The 12737-nt window shown below is 39.9% G+C and overlaps 1 protein-coding gene across 17 annotated transcripts in view; it reads left to right on the forward strand.

Annotated features, from left to right (window-relative positions):
* The window catches only part of LOC136845177 (serine/threonine-protein phosphatase 2B catalytic subunit 2-like), a 280643-nt gene that overhangs the window by 74567 nt on the left and 193339 nt on the right, over positions 1-12737 (forward strand). For 11 of the 17 annotated variants that reach the window (XM_067115156.1, XM_067115162.1, XM_067115151.1 and 8 more), the window contains one exon: positions 8256-8285. The exons of the other annotated variants lie outside the window; for them this stretch is intronic. In XM_067115156.1, coding sequence (XP_066971257.1) covers positions 8256-8285 — 30 coding nt within the window. The remainder of the gene's footprint in view (positions 1-8255; positions 8286-12737) is intronic. 17 annotated transcript variants of the gene reach the window in all.

The raw sequence follows: 12737 nt of genomic DNA on the forward strand, positions 1-12737 counted from the left end.
AAGTCCCATCAATCAATCTCTTCGCAGAGAGAGAGAGAGAGAGAGGTAACCAAATTCTCATAAGTGATGATGATGATGATGATGATGATGAGACAGTGCAGTGGAAAAAGGATATGTAGAAAAAGACTGCGGCCTAGTTTCTTCAGAAGATATTATCTTTTCATTTCCAAATAGCACTGCCCTAAAATGGGAGACTGCAGTATCTGCAAAAATACAAAACGGAGAAAAATGGTAGATACGCCCTAGCCTTACTCCTGAATTTCCAGACACTGCAAATGAAACCCCCCTAAATGCTCGTGGAAAGCATTGAAGGATCATTCTGAAACTGCAGTAACTTGTGTATTACGTAGTGTTTCACGAGCCCAGTAGGTGGCATATCTCAATTCAGAAAATTTTGTAAACACTGTAGTTTTTCAATTTAGGGCAGAGCAGGTTATGTAAGCTGTCTTGGTAAAAGTTCATTTTAGACTCCATTTGAAGGCTTCATGAAACGAGTGGTAATTTTGCTGATGAGAGAGACAGCGAATTATGAGGCGGCTGAGCTGCGGAAAGTTTCTGTTGTCAGTCCATGTTCTTTCCTTCTTGAGGATGATCGAGTCACTACTTTGGTCTTTATTTTTATGTGAAGACTCCCCTAAGACTATCTTGGGGTGAATCTGCCTATTGGTGTACAGTAAATACTTTGCAGTGCCAACTGAATTTAGGCATCTTTGCCAGAAGTGTTCAGATCATTTTTATCATGGCCGTGGACAGTCTCATTTGAGGAACCCCGTAGGGGGGCTAGCGCCGTCAGTGCACCTCATGCTGTGCAGTGTAGGCATTACTTAAGGGTCTTTGCAGCTTCCCTTCGGCCCCTAGCTGCAACTGCTTTCATTCCTTTTACTGTACCTCCGTTCATATTCTCTTTCTTCCATCTTACTGACCACCCCTTTCCTAATAATTGGTTCATAGTATAAATGCGAGGTTTTCCTCCTATTACACCTTCCAAACCTTTTACTGTCAATCTCCGTTTCAGCGCTGAATGCCCTTGGTTGCCTCAGTGCTTGGCGGCGTGTATGCCTGAAATCTATAAATCAATCAATCTATACAAGTGAGGAATGTTTTCATTCCTATAAGATTGTCAATTAAACGATGACGATAAAATGGTGATGACAACAATGACGACGTAGGAGAAGAAATCGATCAGGAAATCATTGGAGATTTTCCTCTCCACTTGCGTTATTGCCGACTTCCTCCTTCCTCATTCTCCGCAACGCAAGTGTCAGTGGAGACAGTGCGGTTTCCCGTTCGAGAGATGATCTCCCCCTTCGGCCAAGAAATTGCTAATGCTTTTTGTCGGACTTTTTTTTTATATTTTTTATGACCCCCAGCTGGGCTACACAGTTGCACTTTGTTGTCGCGAGCTTCGCTTCTTCAGTTGTAAAGATTTTTAGTTTCTGTTTTAGGGTTTGTATTATGTAGTAATGTTGATTTTCAAGATGGTTCTCTTGGAACGTGTTGTTTTTAACCTCTGAATTGATACTTAAGTAATTGACATAATTGTGCCTAGCTTTGGAATTAGTTCTGTTATTAATTTCCTGACTTGAACCTTCCCTTGATAGGCAGTTCTGTCGTCTCCGCTGTGAGGATTATCCTTCTTCCTTCCAACTACATTTTTGTGTTGTTCGAGTCTGGGCTAGATAAAGCCATTAGTCAGCCCTTCTTCGAGGCTTTTAATTGAAAATTGCAATGTTGCCTTTTCATAATATCCTCGAATATTTTTATTGTATATACTCTTGGCGTTTTATTTTCCTTTGTTTGTGGTTTACTTCTAGACATTTTGTTTAAACGCAATCTTCATGACTTTCTTCTGTTCTCACGTTTTTTTCATATTTATTTACAGTGTTTGGCAGTTTGGTCTTTGCATTTTAATCGCATTACTCGTAGATTGTAATACTCATTTTTTAATGCGCTACTTTTTTTCTCTACGTTTCGCTGAGCCAGACACAACACAGTCGTCTAAGCACTAGGTCAATGGGGAGAGAGCTAATTCTTAGGTGCCGCTTTGTGTGTGTTAAGTCACGTCATTCGCAGCGAATTTCCAGTAAATATAGATCCTTTTGTTGCCGAGTCTGCTGACTGGAACCCGTCTGCTCGTGCATTTTTGTGCATTTGCTCTCACATTGCACGGAGATATACACTGATGTAGGTGAAATTCCATCATGAACCTGAAACAAGAAACCTTTTTTCGTACCGAGATCCTGGAATGACGTAAGTGCAGTTGTAAAAATGCTTTAGTGCTCATGACCAGTATATTCTTGACGTAATTACGTTAGGGAGGGTGCACCCTGCTCGTCGGTCATCAAGACCGAGGACGTAGGAGGCCAAGGAAAAACTGGATGAGTGTTGCGTGGCCTGCCACGATTATTTGCCTGTCTCGTAAGATGTCACACCAGGAAGCAGTGTGTGTTTGGAGTGAGTTTCCGTATAAGATCTTGAGTATTTCTTCGGTGTCATCCTCCTTCATTCCTCTTACTGTACCTCCGTTCATGTTCTCTTTCTTCCATCTGGACTTTCCACCCTCTCCTAACAGTTTTCATATTGCAGTTGCGAGGTTTTTTCCCAAGTTACACCTTTCAAACCTCCTTACTGTTAATTTCCCTTTCAGCGCTGAATGACCTCATAGGTCCCAGCGCTTGGCCTTTTGCCTAAATTCTATATTCTGTTCTATTCTGTTCTATGATAGTTGCCTAAATTCTATATTCTTTTCTATTCTATGGTAGGGGCCTAGGAAGGTGACGGCGGTAGTAGAGAGAAATAGTATTTGGAAAATGTGGACTAAATGTCAGTGTCATTGTGGCGGACTGAAATTCATTTATTATTCGGAGGAGATGAATATTTAGACGGGTCTATGGGAGGTGTAGTTGACAAGCGGCCAGGAAGAGGAGGCAGAAGAGGCCCCATAAAGCGTAAAAATAGTTGAATAATGACAGTTCTTTTACGTTGATTGTGCAAGGAGTGGTGACTCACCTGAGGATTTTCGTTAGTTTAGCGAAGGTCAATAATGCTGTGCGTTTTCACACGTTACGTCGCACACGCGCAAGTGAATTATAGAAGCCATTCTAATAATACTGGGAGCTGGGTGGTGTTGGGTTCAAAGGGTACTTCCATCTTCACTCAGGACAAGTAGCGGCAATCGGAGGTTTGTTTTCCACCAAGATCTTTCCCCTCCTACTTGATCTCTCTCTCTCTCTCTCTCTCTCTCTCTCTCTCTCTCTCTCTCTCTCTCTCTCTCTCTACTCACTCAATTTGTTCCTCTCGCCCCTCCCTCATCAACCTGTTCATAAATCCTTATTACCCAGCCTCTATCTCATTGCTCTACCTTCTACACCCCCTTCTCCATCCCATCTTCACATTCCCCTCCCCTCAATTTTTGACATTCTCCCGCCTCCTCTCCCACTCTCCCCCAAACATCTTGCCGGCTTCCCATTGCCCCTGCTGGAGCGGATATTAGAATTGGTCGCGGATATTGTTGTCTTGGGAGGAAATCTGATAATTCACTTGGTTCTTGGGGGTTGAGGTCCTGGGGTGGGTGGGCGGTTGGGGGGTTAGTGTTACGCTTTCGTGGGTGGCTGGTTGGATTCGGGGTGATGATATTTTCGAAGGTAGGCTCCTCGTCGATGTGGTTTTCTTTTTTTTTTTTTATGCATTTGAGAGTTCGGTAAAGGTGGGAAGAGTAAGGTGTGGAGATACGCGCAGGTAATTTTGTTATTCCCTTTTGGGGGGTTTTGCTTATAGCAATTTTGCCTAATATTGATAGAATGGCATTTTTACCAACTACAAATGTGGCATTTTTACCATCTACAAATGTGGCATTTTTACCATCTACAAATGTGTAATTCTTATTGAATTATCTAGGAGTGTTTTCTGATTTCTTCCATCTACAGATGTGTAATTCCTATTTATTGAATTATCTAGCGGTGTTTTCTGATTTCTTCCATCCTTCGCATTTTTTTTTCGGGCATTGGCTAAGTAAAAAGGCTCTTCGTGGCACGTTCCATTGATCAGGAATATATCTTCCGCGTCACAATTTCTAAGACATTTACCGTCGGTTCGTAATTCTTTGAAGTTCATCATCTAAGATATTTCGCAAGTTTTGTTTAATTAGATTTACTTTTTAGTTTTCTGTAAAAGAAAGCTATTGTACCGTGTTTGTCTGTCCGTCCGCACTTTTTTCTGTCCGCCCTCAGATCTTGAAAACTACTGAGGCTAGAGGGCTGCAAATTGGGATGTTGATCATCCACCCTCCAATCATCAAACATTCCAAATTGCAGCCCTCTAGCCTCAGTAGTTTTATTTTATTTAAGGTTAAAGTTAACCGTAATCGTGCTTCTGGCAACGATATAGGATATGCCACCACCAGGCCATGGTTGAAGCTTCATGGGCCGCGGCTCATACAGCATTAGACCAAGACCATCGAAAGATAGATGTGTTTTCGGTGGCCTTCATTATACGCTGTAGCGGCTGTACAGAAAAGTCGATTGCGCCGAAGTAAGTTCGGCGCATTTTTTTTTCTTGTTTAATCTATATAAAGCTGGAGTTATGGATTGCCCTGCCGAAGATTATATACTTAAGAGAACTATTTACACAGATGTTGGCCATTAATAACACTTGGGGAGGTGTGGCGGGTTGATTTACCGGGAAAGTTCATATCCGTATAGGCGTATTCCAGGTTTGGACTCTCTCTCTCTCTCTCTCTCTCTCTCTCTCTCTCTCTCTCTCTCTCTCTCTCTCTCGGGAAGAGATTTCCAGGGTGGGGTCAAATACCCATCCAATGCAATACAACCGTTTTACAAGAAAAACTGTTATTTCTATTCGTAAGAAATGTTTCTTCTCTCTCAGATGTACTTCGACTATCTCTCTCTCTCTCTCTCTCTCTCTCTCTCTCTCTCTCTCTCTCTCTCTCTCTCTCTCTCTCTCTCTCTCTCTCTCTCTCTGTCTGTGAGTTGTTCTTCCTTCGTGGCTGGATTTTGAGCCTTGGAGAGTCTGGAAGAGGCCTTCTGACCTCAGAGTCTTTGTTTCTGTAATACAACTGACAAGGAACAGCTGTTGAAAAAGGGTCGAGAGAGAGAGAGAGAGAGAGAGAGAGAGAGAGAGAGAGAGAGAGAGAGAGAGAGAGAGAGAGAGAGAGAGAGAGAGAGAGAGAGATGATGATGATGATGATGATGATGATGATGCTCCTCCTCCTCCTCCTCCTCCTCCTCCTCCTCCTCCTCCTCCTCCTCCTCCTCCTCCTCCTCCTCCTCCTCCTCCTCTTTCCATTGTTTCGTCAGAGATCGTGTGCGATGAGGTAGTTATGCGCGAACGCGGGCGCGATCATACATTGCGTTTATTTACGTGTGAGGATTGGGAATTTTTGGTTTTGATCCAATGTGCAGGGGTACGTAAATTATTAAAATTCTCTCTCTCTCTCTCTCTCTCTCTCTCTCTCTCTCTCTCTCTCTCTCTCTCTCTCTCTCTCTCTCTCTAGCAGTTTTCTCCAAACTCTCACTCGTATTGCCTGTGATGACTGACCTCTGTTGTAAATTTTGTAACAAAAACTCGTTTGCGCTGGCATTTCATAAGGACCTGCCTCTGATGACGACCGCCGGCTTGACTGGTGAAAGTGAGAGAGAGAGAGAGAGAGAGAGAGAGAGAGAGAGAGAGAGAGAGAGAGAGAGAGAGAGAGAGTCAGTCTTTCGTTGTAGCAATCATTAGCAAGAAAAAATATTGAGGCTGATGCTGTTTCTTAGAAACACTTTTTCTTTTCCTTAGTCTTGCCTGAAGGCACTTATCGCGAACATTCATATTCTTATAGAAGCATTCTTAAAGCTGTGATGTTCGTGAGCAATTTTTGTTTTATATGTGTATATGTATATATGTATATACAGACATATGTATATATACATATATATGGGCAGGTATAATCTATGTAAACATATATATATATATATATATATATATATATATATATATATATATATATATATATATATATATATATATATATATATATATATATATATATATATATATATATATATATATATATATATAACTGTAATTATATATGAATTGTGAGGCTGCAACCCCACCCTGTGTCTCGTCGTGAAGCACAGTCCTCAGACCCGGCTTCTGTAAGTGTGGGAACACTTGTAACCAACAAACTTTGTCCTCACTGTAGCCAGGTTTCAGTCACGTTTAGCAAAACCTGCCGAAGCGATGGCAACACTGCATTTTATAGGTCCCCTCTCTCTCTCTCTCTCTCTCTCTCTCTCTCTCTCTCTCTCTCTCTCTCTCTCCACACCTATTGCATTGTATTTAGGTCCCTTATAATAAATTCGGCGAAACGTAAAGGGTATATTTATGCCATACAAGTCTCATAGGGGTGTGTGTGTGTGTGTGTGTGTGTGTGTGTGTGTGTGTGTGTGTGTGTGTGTGTGTGTGTGATAGGAGGGTGCCGTCTCTGAAATATTACGTTGCATTTGGGGCGAATGAGGGTTTTTCGTTTTACTCGAGTCAGGTTTTTTTTTGTTGTGGGGTAGTGGTGGGGGGAGGCGTTAGGGTGATGTGCGGTCGTGGTAAACAGTTTAAAATTGCGTTACACTTACTCTGTCAGTGAAAATATACTCTCTCTCTCTCTCTCTCTCTCTCTCTCTCTCTCTCTCTCTCTCTCTCTCTCTCTCTGCGGGAAAACGTGCTTGCACGCCGTCCTTACCGTCGCTGATTGTAAAAAGATTTCATGCACTGTAAACGCAGTACTGCTTGATTGAGATTATTGATTATATACCAGAACTATATATGTATATATATAGATGTGTATATATATAATATATATGTATATATATACAGTATATATATATTATATATATATATATATATATATATATATATATATATATATATATGTATATATATATATATATATATATATATATATATATATATTATATAATTTATGTATTACATTTATACTTAACTACTCTAGTCTTTTTGGGCAATAGAGGAAGTGCTTCACGATTCAACCTTCTAGTGTTCTTATTGTTAAAAAGACCTCATGGGTTAGGGGGACTACCTACCTACCTACCTACTTATATGTGTGTATAGTAGTTCCCAGTACATGTACTTGTTTTAGTGTTTGTGTTTATGCTTGTCTTGATTGTAAACATTCTTTCCTAATGAAAGCGTATTCCCTTTAGCTTTAAGCTTAACTTTAAGTATTCTTCTTCTTCCACTAGTGTCCGTTAACATTTGCATGGTAAGCTCATAGTGCTTAGATTAATCAATCTCTCTCTCTCTCTCTCTCTCTCTCTCTCTCTCTCTCTCTCTCTCTCTCTCTCTCTCATATAATATATATATATATATATATATATATATATATATATATATATATATATATATATATATATATATATATAATTTATATATTATATATATATGTATATATGCACTTACTCCTCCTCCTCTTCCCTCGTCCTCCTTCTCTGCCCCCCCCCCAGCCTAATCCTCTTTTCCTTCCCCTCGCTTTCTCCTTCCTCCCTTTCTCCTACTCCCTCGTTCGTGTGTGCATGTTTTTATGTTTGCCTTTTTAGTATTGTGTGATCGTGATATCCCTCTGGCGCAATCGAGGTTCTTCATATGTTTTTTTTTTCATTTTGAGTTTTCTTAGATGTGATGTTATTCATTTTTTATGGTTACAATTTATAATAGTCAGCTTTTGGCGTATTCAAATTTGATATATTGTTGACATTGAATTATATATTTATATATTCTACATTTTGGTTTGACAATCGTCACAAAAGTTGATATTTCTTTCCTAAACTTGTTTGTATTGTAAATGTCCTGTCCTGCCCGATCTCTGGTACAAGATGATTTGTCACCGGGTCCTGTTTTTTGTTGACAGTCTTTAATGGGGAAACGTGGCCGTCTCTGACATTAATCTGTTTGATAATGGCTCAGGTCTCTTCTGTTTGGTTTTGAGGCCTCCAGTAAAATAAATCGGGGCTTATTGGGCATCACCTGTTCTTGACAGAAATCATCAAAGTTGATGATTGGTCCGGGCCTACGGGAACCGGAGGAAAGGAGCCGTTAGAAAACAGTCCCGGTTCCTTCCTCCCGTCTGTGGAATCGTCAAGAAGGCCTCCAGAGATATATTTCCCTTTAACCCCCCCCTTTTATTTTTCCTTTTGGGACGGTCATTCCACGCGTGACTCACTCTCCTTTTCTTGTTCTTTCAGATGATGGGACAAACGGTCGACCTATTAAAAGTAAGTTTCTTGTCAGCGTGAGACTAGAGAGAGGAATATGGTCTTAGATTGTGGATATTTTATATTGTTATGCTTTGTAATTTGTTAGCGGAACAGTTGTAGCGTTTTTTTTTTTATGTAACTGTTCGGCAGCAGCTGTGGGTAATTGGCTTTTGGGTACTATTTTACAGTATGGTTGTCGGTAGAACCTGATGGGTGCTAAGGTAAAGTATGGGTGCCATTAGAGTCTACGGGTCTCATTGCTTTATGGGAATGCCGTTGAGGTACTTAATTGCCATTGCTTTATGTGGACACCATTAAGGAATATGGATGTCGTTGTTTACATAGTACTTGGTCGCCAATAAAGTATATAGCTTCCGTTACTCTTATTTGATAGTACATGGTTGCCATTTTTATACAATATTTTCATTGCTGTTTTCAGATCGCCTATGAAACGTTCTGTAGGACCGCCTTGGTACAATAGGGTGGTTATTGCAGTATATATGTTGTTGTAATAATGTTGCTTCAAAGTACACGTATTGCCCGTGCAATAGAGACTGCCTGTGCAACACGAACATGATAAGTTTGCCATTGCTGTTTTGAGATTGCCAGGAGGGTATAGCCTACTTATTGACAGGCTCGTGATTGGTTCCAGTTTGCAAATCGGGTAATGTGCGCCGCTGCTGCCAACTCAAAGGTAAAGTTTGCATCATTCTTAGGCCAGACTGTAGAATTTGGTTTGTCTGCAGAAAGCAAGTGAAAAGGCTCAGTTTCTTATGTAGAACTATGTTATAATTAAGCTACGTATTTATTGGTAAATATCTAGGGTTAGATATAAATTATTCTTTTATATTTGTTCGTATATATTTTGTTGTAAGAAGTTGCTGTTAATAGGCCTATGTTTTCTTTTTTTTTGGCACCCATTCTTCCGACCCCTTTCTCCTCCCCCATCTGGAGGAGTGGGTCCATTCCGGGCTGGAGGAATCGATGGTTGGGCAACAAGGCTCTCTCTCTCTCTCTCTCTCTCTCTCTCTCTCTCTCTCTCTCTCTCTCTCTCTCTCTCTCTCTCTCTCGCCGCTGCTTCCGTCTTCCACATCGTCTTGAAGGCAACACACCCAACTGTTTATGGAGCTTCAAAGCACCAATTTAATTATTTTCCCTAAAATGTTTTCTTTTTAGTTTTCTGTAAAAGAAAACTATTGTGCCGGCTTTGTCTGTCCGCCCTCAGATCTTAAAAACTACTGAGGCTAGAGGGCTGCAAATTGGTATGTTGATCGTCCACCTTCCAGTCATCAAAAATAGCAAATTGCAGCCCTGTAGGCTCAGTAATTTTTATTTTATTTAAGGTTAAAGTTAGCCATGATCGTGCTTCTGGCAACGCTATAGGACAGGCCACCACCGGACCGTGGATAAAGTTTCTTGGGCCGCGGCTCATACAGCATTATATCGAGATCACCGAAAGATAGATCTATTTTTGGTGGCCTTGATTATAAGATGTGGCGGCTGTACAGAAAACTTTGGCGCATTTTTTACGTGTTTTTTTTTTTATTGACCATTAATTGGCAGAGTTCTTGGGGAGGACTAGTTATTTTTTCGTGGGCTCTTGTTGAGTCACCCCTAAAATTAGCATTTTTAACGATTTTGGGTCAGGTTTTCTACTCTCGAATCTCGTCAGTATCTTTGTGGTCTGGGCATGTTTCCAAACCTTGCGTATCTTTTGAGATCTCTTATTCTGTGGCTGCTTAAGACACCCCCCCCCACCAACCTCCCCTCCTCCACTAAATGGTAAGAGGAGACGATTGAAGAAATAAGCATTTTCTGATGGTATCAAGATCGGGTTTCGTTGTGGGACTTCTGTGGTAATTCTGTTACAAAATTGATGTAATCTCGACAAAACGAGAGAGTGAAATTGCAAGTAATTTCGATAAAAGACCGTGTGAAATTGTTTTGGCTTCGTCTGTCAAGATTAAGTGGTTAGGATCCAGATACTTCTAGTAATAGGTATGTACATTTCAAGCACATTGCAACGTATGATTTATTACGTAAAGCATTCGTGTGTTGTAAGTGAAACTTTGTTGAATTCAACACAGTAACTAGCACTTGTGCATTCTCTACTTAATACTGTGTATATCGTGGAAATAAATGATTCAGTCGTGTTTGATTTTCGTGACGTGGAGTTTTAGCTCGCCCGAGCTGCAGGCTGAAGAGAGCGTTACCCATTATTAAAGTTTTCTTTCAGAAATTTTTTTCGACATTTTGAATCACTGGATCAATTTCAACAGCTCTTGTTGGCACGAAGCAGCTTTTAAATTTTTGTGCAGATAGGAGCCAAGTTACTTTTCCAATGAGGAACCTTTAAAAACTTTTATTATTATTACTGTTATATTTATATATATATATATTATATATATATATATATATATATATATATATATATATAAATATATATATGTATATGTATATATATATATATATATATATATATATATATATATATATATATATATATATATTTTTTTTTTTTTGTCTCACACTCATCCCATTGGCCTCATTGCTTGGGCATTGACTAAGTAATTTACATCTATTCACCCCTGGGTGGTCGCTGTTATTTAGTAAACGCCAAGTTAGAAAAATGTTAATATAAAAAATGTATGATATTTTATATATACTTGAATCTACCAACGAGTAAATTGGCATTGCCTCTAGAACATCAGTTTAGACAAACAAGAAACAAGGCAGCCTCTCTCTCTCTCTCTCTCTCTCTCTCTCTCTCTCTCTCTCTCTCTCTCTCTCTCTCTCTCTCTCTCTCTCTCTCTCTCTTTTCCTTTTCCGTATAATTTTTGAGCGACGTATACTTTTGCCTTTCCACACACGTCAATAAGATGTATGTTGCATAAGCAGTCGGTGCCGAGAGAGGCAATTTCTCCTTAACCGTTCTCCCTCTGGGGGTGATGCTGAGGCCGCTGCTTCCGGTGTACGTTCACCTGAAATGTCGATGGCGATGCTATCTGGCACCGGTGCCACTTAGTGCCTACCTGCTGCCTGCTTGCCTGTCTTCCAGGGGGCGGAGGTGGAGGACGAGCAGGAGGAGGAGGAGGGAGGAGAAAGAAATGGAAATGGCTGTGGCGAAAGAGTTGGAGGTGCTGGAGAAAGAGAAGTGGGAGGCGATGTTGGTAGTGAAACTGGAAGTGGTGTTAGGTTAATGGCGTGATTCTCTCTCTCTCTCTCTCTCTCTCTCTCTCTCTCTCTCTCTCTCTCTCTCTCTCTCTCTCTCTCGTTGGAGGAAGAGAAGTGGGAGGTGATGGTGGTAGTGAAACTGGAAGCGGTGTTATGGTAATGGCGTGATTCTCTCTCTCTCTCTCTCTCTCTCTCTCTCACAGATATCAGGATGTTTCTTTTTTGTTGAAGATTGTTTATTACAAATAACTTGGCTGAGTCATAACATGAACCTTGGTTTATGTTGTGATTCAGTGTTGATAACATGGGTATTCTTTTGTTGCCACGGGGACATTTGTCAATGATAACGATATCCGTAAGATGATTAGAGAAAGGGTTTAGTCGAAACGGCTTTTTTGATAAGATTACCATTAGAAAGAATCTGCCTTCGGGATTTGTATATCATTGGTAGACTACTATACAAATGTTTATCATTTAATGTGTATGATTTTCATTTGTACCGTAAAACTTTGTCCAGTAAAGTTCATTTTGACTTTAAAACTTTGTTTTCCAGTAAAATCCATTTTGACTTTAAAACTGTTTCTAGTAAAGTTCATGTTGACTTTAAAACTTTCCAGTAAAGTTCATTATGTACTTTGAAACTCTTTCCAGTAAAATTAATTTTGACTTTGAAATTGTGTTTCAGTAAAGTTCATTTTGACTTTGAAACTTTTTCCAGTAAAGTTAATTTTGACTTTAAAAACTTTGCTTTCCAGTAAAATTCATTTTGACTTTAAAAACTTTGCTTTCCAGTAAAGTTCATTTTGACTTTATAAAAACTTTGCTTTCCAGTAAAGTTCATTTTGACTTTAAAAACCTTTTCCAGTGAAGTTCATTTGACTTTAAAACTTTTTTTTCCAGTAAAAGGTCATTTCAACTTTTAAGCGTTTTCCACTCAGAGTACCCATTATCCTACTGTATAAAGCACAATTAGTGTCCATATATTTTTTTTCTCCTACTCAACAATAATAGGGTGCTTGGTTCGAGCTAAGGGCCGGTATTTAATGTCCCTATATTATAATTATATACCTCCCTTTAAGCGGGTAGTGCCATCAGTTCATCTCACGCGGTGCACTGTAGGCATTACCTAAGGTTCTTTACAGCGTCCCTTCGGCCCCTGACCGCAACCTCTTTCATTTCTCTTACATTACCGTCGATCATATTTTCTTCTTTCATCTTACTTTCCACCCTTTCCTAACAGTTGGTCGATTGTGAAATTGCGAGGTCTTCCTCCTGTTACACCTTTCAAACCTTTTT

Source organism: Macrobrachium rosenbergii, chromosome 13 (genome assembly GCF_040412425.1).
Source record: "Macrobrachium rosenbergii isolate ZJJX-2024 chromosome 13, ASM4041242v1, whole genome shotgun sequence".
Classification (NCBI taxonomy): domain Eukaryota; kingdom Metazoa; phylum Arthropoda; class Malacostraca; order Decapoda; family Palaemonidae; genus Macrobrachium; species Macrobrachium rosenbergii.